Source organism: Colletotrichum tamarilloi (assembly GCF_030869305.1).
Source record: "Colletotrichum tamarilloi strain Tom-12 chromosome Unknown Scaffold_61.1, whole genome shotgun sequence".
In the NCBI taxonomy this organism is placed as follows: Eukaryota; Fungi; Ascomycota; class Sordariomycetes; order Glomerellales; family Glomerellaceae; genus Colletotrichum; species Colletotrichum tamarilloi.
Genome location: NW_026849443.1, coordinates 77,698 through 90,154, shown reverse-complemented (window position 1 = coordinate 90,154; position 12,457 = coordinate 77,698). Strand labels below are relative to the sequence as shown.

The 12,457-nt window shown below is 49.6% G+C and overlaps 2 protein-coding genes across 2 annotated transcripts; both read left to right on the top strand.

Annotated features, from left to right (window-relative positions):
• Positions 1-1,930: 1,930 nt before the first annotated feature.
• On the top strand, positions 1,931-3,142 carry CTAM01_11384 (methyltransferase CmcJ; the record flags this gene model as incomplete). Its single annotated transcript, XM_060527395.1, has 4 exons — positions 1,931-2,230; positions 2,313-2,358; positions 2,499-2,580; positions 2,638-3,142. 4 exons carry the CDS (start codon positions 1,931-1,933, stop codon positions 3,140-3,142), a joined length of 933 nt encoding a protein of 310 aa, XP_060377965.1.
• A 2,375-nt stretch (positions 3,143-5,517) lies between these two features.
• On the top strand, positions 5,518-10,294 carry CTAM01_11383 (uncharacterized protein; the record flags this gene model as incomplete). Its single annotated transcript, XM_060527394.1, has 5 exons — positions 5,518-5,683; positions 5,830-6,255; positions 6,334-8,845; positions 8,893-9,939; positions 9,991-10,294. 5 exons carry the CDS (start codon positions 5,518-5,520, stop codon positions 10,292-10,294), a joined length of 4,455 nt encoding a protein of 1,484 aa, XP_060377964.1.
• Between the last annotated feature and the right edge of the window lie 2,163 nt (positions 10,295-12,457).

Genomic DNA, 12,457 nt, shown 5'->3' with positions numbered 1-12,457 from the left:
ATGACCTCTGAAACTTGGCCCAGCGGCCAGTTCTTCCGCGGCCAATATTCTCCCATAATTTGATGATTGATAGGCGGCCAATAGACACATCGATGTCCAGTGAGACGGGGGTAGAAAGGTCCGTGGCACATCAGTTGAGTGGATCACGGATCCGTATCGGACCCATCATCGCGTCGCACTACCAACGACTACTCCATCTCGCAATGCAAACTTGATAGCACACGGTGAAATGCCATATGAATATTTGCTTTGGTGATCTAGGAATTTTACTAGTCATTGATCGTAGAGATATGACATTTACTTGCCAGAAAAACAGACATCATGTTAATTCCCCACTACATATTTGTCTTGGAAGTCCGGGCCTCTGAGTCCCAGCCAAAAGTTGCAAGAACTTATGAAGCGTAAAGATTGAGACTTCTCAAAAGATCATTGTGTTTTCTCTAACAAGGTATGATAACTAAGACCAACCTACCCTCAAAGCGTTAGCCAAACTACCTCACACATAAATGGTTTCAAGATATGATTAACTCACAAGTTTGAGCTCTCCGGTCTCATATCTTGTCCGAGACACGGCCATGAATAGGCTTGAGGTTGGCGCTGGTCCCGTCAACTACGACGATATCGCCTTTTTTAACCCCGTAGTCTACTCCAGCTGTCGCTCCTTTGGTGACTGTATCCTGAATTCGAGGTGGCCAGGTTTTCTTCCAAGGTTGGGACTTCGTAGGTTTCGAACAGTTCATCGTGATGGAATGTAGTAATAGCTTGATTGTCCGGGTTACTAGATGCTGTATGCCGTTTGATCTAACTTAAGTCTTGGAGGGGGCGTTCGGCTCCTTTGATCTCAAGATTATAAGGTGGTCATAGAACCTCGGGAAGCGGTTGCACGTAGCTTTTTCAATCGTTGGAGATGGTAAAGTATGTCCAATTTGAAGCTATGAATAAAGTTGAGACAATCTTGATCGTAAGGATGGATGTATTCTTTATGAATCTGGAGATGAAGTGGATCTATGGAAAGATTTTTCTCAGTCAGGCCGCGACTGACGCGAGAGGGCGGCAAGCGCAATTGGGAAGATTTCAAATACTTGACTGGCGTATCACTCGGAAGAGAGTAGCCTGAAGCTTCCTCAACATTCTGCAGGTGCTATCAGGCTACTCACACCGCTTGGCTCAAACTACTGCCGAGCAATGATGTGGCGGTCAGAGATAAAGATCCGCGGTATCATGGGTGGAAAATTACGTCCAACGAGCAACAACCCGATTGGCAACCCCAGTCATTGAATCAGCTGCGCTCCGTGTAAGCAATTGCGTCAAGAAATCCACGATATCATCAACTTCTCTCATATGTATGGATTTGTTGAAAACTTACCTAGTACACCGAACAGCTCGCAACCAAACCGGTCAAACGATCAACGGCCACACTTAAATGTCGTGAGTGAGGTGAATTACTTGTAGAGCCTAAAGTTTCCCGGGCACACCCATATTTTGAGCTGAATGAGCCACGCTTCGCTATAGCCATTATGACAAAATTGTTTCAGAGCGTCACTATGAGCTGACACGAACAGCACACGAAAAGCAGATTTCAGCCACAGATTAACGATCACAGGAACATTTTGGTGTACATGCTAGGTTGACCGAACGTCACACATAAGCAACATATGCTGACCTGGTGACCTGCAAGTCTCCTTAGGTTTAGTGGCTATCTGCATGTTTTACAAACCAAGAAGCCACGTAGATACAGCAAGGGGATAATGCGGTGTGTTGTGTTCTCAGTTGTCCGAAGTCGGAAGGATGGCTTCCACAACCTTCGAGTAAGCACCCGTTTCCTCACATGCAATTTCAACATAAATCCTAACCCCTCCAAAGTAACCGCCGGGGCTAATCAATTTGAGTGTTCGAAGCTGGCTTCCCACGTTCTACGACCTCAATCAAAATGGCATTGCCTTCGCCTTCATGTTTGACGGCGCAACTGCATTTTCTAGCTCGCAACCCCAAATACGAATACGAAAAGCCTTACACGCTTCGATATATCCCAAGCCCCAAAGACGGCCTTTCTCAGAGCAACATTGACCGAGTCCAACATGAAGTCAAGTTCAATGATCTGCGCCTTCGGTCCTTAGATTACAGCGAGTGTGGCTTCACAGTGACCGACTGCTCATCCACCCTGCAGTATGACGACTACGCAGACACCGATAAGATCGAGAAAATACATGCTCCAGAAGTCATGGTTGCGGTGAGACTGGCATTGGGAGCAACATCAGTTGACTTACTTGACTACGTGGTCAGTACTCACCTTGAGTCTGGAAAGTTGATAGACTAGTGAAGCAGGCTCTGGCTCACGCCTGCTCATGTACGACGTAGGTGCGCCGGCGAGATCCGAACTAGCCAATTGCAACAGGAAGTCTGTACGCCTTTAATCAGCCTGCCTCGAGGGCGCATATCGGTGAGCTGTCGTCTCCGAATACCCCGCCCCAAAGCCTTACTGACATTACCCCATACAGATCATACCTACGAAGGTGGCAGGGCCATCATTCAGGAAACCTTTGGTGGGGAGGCAGATGCAATATTGGCGCGACGCTGGCAGTGTGTCAAGTAAGCCTTAATTCTGTGCTCCTGTTCCCAACACAACATTCTCGCAAGCCTCGATATCCAGGCCTTGTCTAGCGTGTCACTAGCTTCCGTGGTTCCCGAAGCATATTTACCATCGACTCGGCTGCCCCGAGACTCTGCCACGTCTGTTTCTGCACAACATCACATATGGAACCACCCACATCATGCTGTGATTGGGCTGACAAGGTGGCTTGCAAGCGTGTGGCATCCTCTTCGAGGGCCTTTGGTCGATTGGCCTCTGGCATTGTGCGATGCCCAGACCGTCGACTTCGCACGGGATACGATGGCGGGCGATGTCGTCGATCGTGACCACGTTTTTGAGAATACGCAAGTTCATTTCAACGAAGGACAAAGATGGTTTTACCTCTCAAATCAGTTGCCGACAGAATTGCTGATCTTCAAGAACGCTGACTCGCAGGAGCCCCTGGGGGCGAATCCTGGGGTTCCCCATGCCTCTTTCGACAATCCCATCACAAGCAAAGGGGACTTCAGAAGGGAAAGCATTGAAATGCGTGTCTTGGTTCAATGGGACTGACGGAGAATACTGGCCTGTCCATACGGTTGTCCTAATCCAACTTCATATCCCCCCAATTAGTCTCGAAGTACTCTGAGAGCGGCTGCAAGATCTCGCGGTCTACATCTTCGGAGAAAGAATTCGCAGCCGTTGTGAGAGAAATTGCACCTGTTTCCCGAATTACCTCGCACATCAAGCATGCTTCTACCACAGCTTGATATGCCACACTGATGTCCTCTTGCAATATCTTCCGACCAAGAATAGTCAAAGCGGTATCATAGTCTCTCTCATCCTGACTATCTTCTCCAAGCCCCTCACCAATCGTGCTGCCAAATTTATGCAATTCTCTCCACCGAGATAGTCTCATTCCCAGCGCCAACTCGATCAATGCAAACCCTAGTCGAACAAGTAGTGGTTCTCGAAGAAATCGCCAGATTCTTGCTGGCTTTCCGGTTGAACTTCCCTCGGATGTTGGCGCAAAGATGGTGCGTGTCACGAATAGTTGGACCTCCCTGGAATTATCATCCTTGACCGAGAAATCCCTCCACGTCCACCACCTGTCAATCCAAGATGTTGACCAAAACTGCACAATCGCTAGAGCAAGCCTCTGTGCAATGTCGACACGCTTCTGGCGGGACAGCAGCCAATCCTCGGATTCTGGAAGCTTCTCATCGAGTGATATCACATGGTTGTCTGTCATCGCTGGCTCTATGTGGCGAGCTGCAAAATGTCTGTCGCCGTGACCAAGTGTACCAACTGTTTGATACGATCTCCGAGTGTTCGCGACGTTCTTATCTAGACTCTTCACCAGATCACACATATCGTCAATTTGCCTCCCGTTATCGTTGGATTCCGAGAGTGGCCGGTAGAATATGATTGGGAGTGCTCGAGTGGTTCTCCTTTCGTAAGAGCCACTGCTAGTGCTGTTGTGACGAGATCGAGACCATGATGTCCTAGCATCGTCATGACTTCCATACCGTCAGCTCCAGATACGATCAGTAGGAAGTAATCAGATACTCACCCTGGACTTCTGCTGAACTCCGTCCGTTCAGGTGTACCCACAATCTCGGGCGCTACAAATCGTCCCGACCTGTCCGAACCACCTTCAATCCCAATGTTGATGGCTGACACCCCCGGTATTATAGGAATCTGGGGCTCTAGGGAGGCTCCCGAAAAGGCCCTTCCGGTCTCGTCATCAACATGGAAATACACTTGGAACTGAGCGTCCCCGTTGATGTTGAGATCTGCATCGTGCCCACCTCTACAGCTACAATGATAGCTCTCTTCGAGAATCCGGGAGAATTCATTTATCTGTTTTGGTGCCACGCGTCTCGCTCTCATCATGTTTGGAGCCCGTCTCTTCCTGACTGAAGCTGGAGATTTCCATCTGGGCCTGTTTTGAGTCTGTTCAAAGACCTGAACGAGCTGCTGTAACTCCCTGTTGTGTTCTTTCAGCTTTTCGAATGATTTCTGAAATTCCGAGTGCGGCATGTTAATTCTTATCTGGTGAAAGTGATGCCTCATTCGGCCTCGCCTCGTGCCAGTCGCGGTCTATCCGGTCCCTTAGTTAGGGTGATTGTACTTGTTGAAGGATTCACATGGGCTCACAAGGTCTGCTTGGCCATTTTCAAGTTGGCTGCGTAGGCTTTCCATCGTTTTTTCGATCTGCTTCAGAACAGACTCCATCAACTCAAAGTCTCTTGACCCAAGACGGTCGTGCAGCTTCACTCGGAAAGATGGTCTTTGCCAAAATGAGATGTCGAGTTGCCTGATTTTCGCATTCGTCAAGTCAAGGTCAATACTTTCCTCATTTTCTTCGATAAGCTGTCTCACACAGCTTTCGTAAATGGTCTGCTGGATATCAATTTTGAGGAGAAACGATCTGCGGCCATCTCCATCCTTAGTTGCCTTGTATCCTTTGACAAGACTTGTGATAATAGGCCATAGACCGAGGACCAGGCCTACCGCTTCGACGCCTGACATTTTGCTCTCGAAATTCGGCTTGGCAATGGTGGAATGCTGGCACGCGGCGTGGAAGAAGAGTGATGTTTTGGAGTGGACGATATTTCGGACAGGATTATCATGATTAAATCTCTCAACTGGACATAAGACAGGAAGAAAAGGGCCTGTCAATCGCAGCCTGATCGGACCTTCACATGTGGTTACACACGACCCCCACCTCCAATCTTTTAGGAGGCATTCGGTGACGAGGATTCTAGGAGCGGGGTACTTTCATCACACGGTCCGAATCCAAGCCACGCAGCCTTGATTTGGCTACTGGCGTTGGGTCCGGAGCCATCGCTTCGGCTCACAGCAGCCATCGTCTACCCCTGTAAGTCAACATCATTTCCGGTAGTGGTAATGCATGGATGAGTTGTACTCTTGAGGCCTGGCCGATGACTTATGTGTCTGAGCACTGCAGTTGCCCGGCATGCTTACTGCATCCAAGCCTCAAGTCTTCTTTCGTGCCGCATGGCGGGAGGGTGTTAGGAAACAGTGCATCTAATGGGCGATTTTGTTCGGCTATACTCGCATTGCACTCTGTGCTGTGTATGAAGCACGGTACTTCTTTGTTGAAGGACGTCAGCAGTCTGCCTCACACACCATCTCTGATCCCGGGGTGGAGGACTCCAAGGCATACTGAGGTACTTAGCATGACCGCCTTTCCATTTACCAAGGCGAACCCGCTAGCATCATTTGACCTTCAGTCGCACCCTATCCATTCGCTGATCTTGTCCAAGGTCTTTCAAACTTCAAAGCTTCGGACGCTATTGAATCGACCTTGATAGTTTGTGGTCGCATGATGTATCCTCGTTTCTCATCGACAGTGTATGCTACCATACGTTCTGGGAAAGACCGGAAATCAGCTTTCGGCGAAAAGGCCCTAATAGCAGCCAAGTTCGAAGAGTGTCGTGAAACTCTACAAAGCGTCTGCACGATTTGCGAAAATTTCAAGAGCAACCACCCTGAGATTGAACTTGATATTGCCGATCAAGTCTTGACATCGTTCAAAACCTGGGGCAATGACATCGGGGCCTCCAGTTACAATCTGGACCGAAGTCTGCGGCTGAACCAAAGGCTTCGTGATCAAGTTGTTGCGCTATTGAATGTCTTTCAAGATGAATTGAAGCAAGGTGATTACCCCTTACTACACCGACCTCGTAATTATTTCCATCTTACCCAGATTGCTGACTGATAGTGTCTATCTCTAGACATTGAAGCTCTTCAGTACGAAGCCTACCAACTGAACGACACAGATTTGGCCGAACATTCTTTTGACGATGAATTGGGTCTAGCGAGCCCGCTGCAGCAGACCGAAGGCACACGTATAGCTGCTGAAATCCAAGAGGTTTTCCTTTGTGCCGAGGAGTCACTGGACCAACTTAAGTCTCTCAATCCTGCTCTGAGAGAGGCTTACCCGGAAGACCTAAATGGCGGTTCTGGAAGCTCGAATGCTTCCAGCGACCAACTGGAGAATCCATTGAGCGACCATGTAGAGTTGACTAGATCGATGTTTCCTGGCGCATCAAAAGTCTTAATCGAAAGGCTTGGACGAGCCAACTGGAGACGACAACAATCCCTGCGTGTTGTGCGGGAGAGAAGGGCTATTGCTATGAGCACGAAGGCCAAGATCTCTAAACTTGGTCCTCGGCAGGGCCCCCGGCGTGATGTCGCTGTCGACGCTTTCAACTTCCAGCAGCCAGCCCTCAAGGGCGGAAGCGATTACACGAAACCATCGATCCCTAGAATTGAAGAGACTCCGGAAAAACCGCCCAAGCACGACTCCGTCTCTGTCTCGGACTACAGCTCTTCATCACATGCAGAGATTTCTGTTGCACCGTCCCTGTTCTCTCGTCCCCATTTCTCTCGTGCAGCATCCTTCACTTCTTACGCGCAGTCCACAGCTCGGAAGCCAGATCCACCGCCTTTTATACAGGGGCCTCAGCATCGAGAAGTACCATTGCCGCCCAGATCCTTGGATGGTCAGCCATTCACCTGTCCGTATTGCTGTTTTGAGGTCAATCTTTACAAAGAGTTGACAACCACTGAAGATTGGGAAGCTCATGTATTTGAAGACTTACTCGCTTATCTCTGCACTTTTGACCAATGCGACTGGAGCCGCAAAGCATACGGTGCGCGTGACGAGTGGTATCAACACGAGCTACGAAGTCATCTCATACCTCAGGTGTGGAGTTGTGAGTCTTGTCAGAAGGAGTTCAAGACCAAGTCAGACCTGAAACAACATTTGTTGAGGTCACACTCAACTGACTTCTCACCGGATGAGGCTACTCAAATGGTGTCGTTTCTAAGGCCGATTCATTCTCGCGAGGCCTTCTCGCGAGAAAGATGTCCGCTGTGTCCGTGTCCTTTGGACCCTGCACAGATGAAGGAGCACATAGCAGAGCACTTGGAGCAATTGGCTTTGACAGCTGTGTGTGGGGAGGAGTCTACGGAAGAAGATGACAGCGATGATATCATGTCTCAAAGCGCTAGCGACACCATGTCCGAGAGGGGAACTAAACTACGGATGCTGCATGCCTTTGCTGAAGAGCAAGGCGCACAGTTCGGACAACGTCCAAAACCGGCCGAAAACATCGATGAAAACGATATCGCTGATGTTTCGGACGAGGACGAACCGTTATCGGACTACTCTAGGGCAGCTGGGGGTCAATTACCCGGTTCCTCGGGTGCTTGGAGAGTGCAGGAGTTGATGAGTGATGGCACTCGTCTGAGCCGCCATGTCGAACAAAGCTCAGGACGAATCCTTCATCGACCTCGATCTGACACTGACTCGACACAGAGGTTTCCACTTGTCGAAACGAGAACCTTTCCCAAAGATGAAGGTTTCAAAGGACGTGAAAAAGAGCTGGCCAATCTCTACAAGATACTCTCAGAACCTGGCCGGGTATATGTTCTGAGTGCCGAGGGTGGCATGGGGAAAACAACTCTGGCCGCTGAGTTCACATACAGATACGAGCAGTCTTTCGAGTACATATTCTGGGTTCAGGCTGAGACACAAGTTGGTGCTTCAGAAACCTTCAATCAGATTGCTCTTGTACTAGACCTAGCAGCACCTGGCACTGATCAAGAGGAGCTTACGAAAATCGGGCGTGAGTTTTTGGAAAACACCAAGAAGCGATGGTTGATGGTTCTCGACAACGTGGAAAAGTGGGAAAATATTGACGGGTTCACGCCGATGAAAACATCAGCGACAACCGGAAGTATTCTGATCACCACGAGATACCAAGGGCTCACAGCACCATCAAGGCCAATTAACTACTATCGGAAGACACTCGAGGAGCTGCCAACGGAGGAGGGAAGGGAACTTCTGCTTCACGGGCTTCCCCTGGATCTTCGCCCGTCCAGTTACTCCCTGAGAGATCCCGAGTACAAGGCCGCGGGAGATCTGGCAACTCTAGCCGGCTTGCCATTGGTAATTGTTCTGATCACTGGGTACATGAAGGCAATGAATTGTAAGCCGTCTGAGTTTGCCACCTACTGGGATTCGTGGTGGATGGACAATAATCCAGGCTCTGGTCCAGAAGACCAGAAAACCACCAAGGGGAAGCTTGACACAATCATGAAAATTTCCACGGAGGATCTCAGCAGCGATGCAAACAAGGTGCTCCGGATATTGTCTTTCTTAGACAGCGACGGAGTTCCAAAAGACCTTTTGGTCGTTGAGAAAGGTCAGAGTGGGCCGCCATATTTACAAGCCTTCAGGTACGAGCCCCAATTGTTGCTGTGATCCTTTGGCTAAGTTCCTTCAGGATCGAGAAAATCTTGAGTCAGTTGATTTCCAAGCACTTCATCTCTGAGAAGACACAAGACAACAAAAAGATGTACATCGTTCACCGATCTGTGCAGATCAGAATCTCCCGAGAGCTTCACAAGAAGACTCGACAAGCTGAGGAGCTGTTCAAACTGACTGTCGAGTTGGTCCGTCGACGGCTCCCGCGGCCTTCTTTGGACTTCCCAGACCAACAGAAATGGAGCCATTTCAAGGAATACTTGCCACATGTTGCGACCCTCCAGAAGATTTATTCCGATCAGGGTACGGTTATCGCTTTGACACCTTTCGTCGAACTTGCCGAGTTGTTCAAGGATGGCGGAGTGTTCCTGTGGCAAAGGTTCCTCCGAAATGACGCCATGCGGCTTCTGTTGGCTGCAGAGAGAATCCTCGACCAACTGGAAACGAATCACGATGAGCTGAGAGCTGAGATCCACGTTACAATGAACCTCTTGCTCCAATATCTTGGTATTTCCCGTCGCAAGGAAATTAGTGAGCGGGCGAAGAAGATACTAGACTTCAACCAAAATCGTGCAAGGCAGCTGGAAGCTTCAGGCAAGCTCAGCGATGTGGACAGGATCCGAGTCATCAACGCTTTCGCGGACTACGCCAACTCATTGCTCCAGGGCAACGACTTCAAAGCTGCCGAGTCGATCTACAAAGGCTGTCATGAACGACTGCTTACCATCACCTCTGAAGAATCGGATCCCTTCTCCTTTGCAAAGCTTGCCCATCACATGGCTTATTGTAGTATGTATCGGCACGATTTCGGGGAAGCCATCCTGCTTGCCGAGAGGGCTATTCGACTCATGCAAGTATTTGGCGACAAGTTGCTTGTTCTGCGATTTCAGTTCGACCTTGCCTGCATCGTGCTGCAGAGTGGCGACTTGAAGGGCTCCCTAGACCAGCATGAGATTATCCTAGCTGAGAGGATCAGGCTTCAGGGTAAAGACAGCTACTTCACTTTACAAAGTCAGTATGCTGTGGGTGCATTGTATTCCTATCTTGAAAGATGGAACGACGCCGAGTAAGTTAATTCAGTGTAATTGAAATCTCGTCCTGACTAATAGATTGCCAGGTGGCAGGTCAACAACGCCTTGCAGAAAGCTGAAGGTAAGCCGGGGAAAAGTGTCTGGTCAGATGCTGCGACCGCGAGAGCCAAGTTCCATCTATCCCAAATATTGAAAGCGCGGAATGGTGGCAAGATGTCAAAGGATGCAGAAAAGCTAGCCCAAGAAGGGAAGGACGTGTTATCAAAGCTACTTGTGTATGATGACATCTCTGGAGTCGAGGAGGAAGATACACTGGCACTGTTCGATCATTTGCAGCCGGTCTTCGGAGGACGTTGGACGGGAATGAGTCTTTTGAAGTACGTATCCTAGCCAAGAACAACTAGTTTTTGGCGTGGCGAAGATGTCGCGTTACCAAACTCTTCTCGTTCTCAGTCTTGGATTCTTGACGAGGTGGTAAAACAAATAGGCATGTCACCAATCTACAGAATGCGCATACTGGGAGTGAGCTGGCTCGTGTTTGTGGACAAAGGTGGCAATCAAGTCAGCTAATTGACAGGACATTACGCAAAAAAAAGTACATAACCAAAGTCCAAGTTATAGACTCAGAGTTTGGTTGCTCTCAAGTAAGTGTTATTGAGTACCTGAGAGGTACATGCACTGCACCAACAAATGCTTGCTCACGTTAGCATTGTCAAGACAACACTGAGTAATGCAGACTGGCAGCTCCCAAAGCAAATGCTCACTTCAGGCCTCCTGTTCGCCGAGGAGGGCAAGGTGCGCGGTCATGTAGTCATGTAGGTGCTGCAAAGATCCTCTGCCTGCAGCCCCTTGAAAGCAGCCTCGGAAATCTATCCCGCCCTCTCCACGGTCCATGTCGACAAGACCGCCTCGCCAGGGTGACATGTGACTATGGATTCGCCAACAGCGAGGTTGGTTCTAGCCGCGCCGTGTGGCATCCGCAATGCCAAGCCGGCGATGAGTGACCCTGCACCAAGGATTTGCTCCATCCTCTGTCCTTCAGATGGATCCCCATCTAAAGGCTCTAGTGGGTCGGAGATGTCAATGTCAGGATAACCGATCGCACGCAGTGTGCGCATCAGTCTAGACGTAGCCCATCATGCATTTCTCTTCTGCAGCTTGGCTCCCGGCCACTTTTCTCGTCCATCAGCTACGCCCTACGGAAGCAAATTCGGCCTGAGGAAGAGCTACATGTGTAATGAAGACTTTCGCGAGTAGCAACTTACAAACTTCTTTAGTAATGTAAGTGATCGATTCTTGTCAAAAGGTAGATTTTACCAGACTAGGCGAAAAGTCAGACCATGCCCATCAGGGGTGCCCCTTGAACGCGCTCTCATTCCTGCTCCAACTTGAGACGAACCGATTGCCACATGCGAAGTAACTCGGTCTGTTCCGAAGAAAGAAGGCGCCAAGTCATTTCCCACGATGCAAAGGGACTCTTGCAAGTTGCGGACCCCCCATGTCTAGCCCTCGGTTAGACAAATGCAACCCCAGGGCTGAAAACCTCCCTTGTCTAGCGTTGCCACTAGTCTACGCTGAGATGATCCTCCGGTAGAGGACCTTGCCTGGACTCCACGATGCCGAAGGCCGGATTGGACGGATGGATCAGATAACGAGGGTGGTGGGGTAGCAGAGCGGATCTGATAACTTGACTTGGCATCATGTGCAAGAGAATAATTCGGCGAGGAACTTTGACTTGGATTTGTGGCGTTTGCGCCACCAATTCTAAGCGAGGCAATTCGTGATACTTCTCATTTATGAGGTACTTGGAGACCGTTGAGGGTTCTTCGTGTTCCTCTTGGGAAGTTTTAGACTGCACTCTAGTCTGGTTGCTTTGGAACCAATCGTTTTTTTAATATCATGATGTGGATGCCAACACGCACAAGGCCCGCACAAGGCAAGACATGAGGTACCCTGAATTACACTCGCTGGGCCCAGCTGTTGGTTGTAGCTATACGTCTAAATCTTGGCAACGACACGGCGGGGAACAGTTCCACAGACACGTTGGCCATGGATCAGTGGTCTTTTGCTAGTTCATTCGTATGTCGGGTCTGCATGAGTTCATAGCTGTCCCGCCCATTTGGGTGAGTGGGCGAAATCGAGTCACAGAGTCTGAGAGTCCGCAAAAAAGGTTGCAGCCATCAACACTTGGCCGAAAATCCTCAGGGGTCTAGGGCGTAGCAGAGCGGGGGACCAACACGAGGGCGCGAGCAGACTTTTGCTGCTAGAATGGCGGATCTGATAACTCTAAACGAGTCTGGACTTTGGACCAGGTGGAATCGCGCCGAAGTGCTCGCTAACTTAGCAACTTGACTGGCCCACTGGCATCTCCCTTTGGAGTTTCCGTACTAACCTGGTCCACGTAGAAGACTTGAAGTTCCGCATCGCAGAGACTTCTCCGTAGGTTGGTTGAGCCGGAGGCTTCTTTGGTCTGGGCGAGACCAGACCATTTTTACCTCCTTTGGTAAGTTGGTCGGGAGGAGACTCCGCATGAGTAGGGCAGGGGTTGACTTT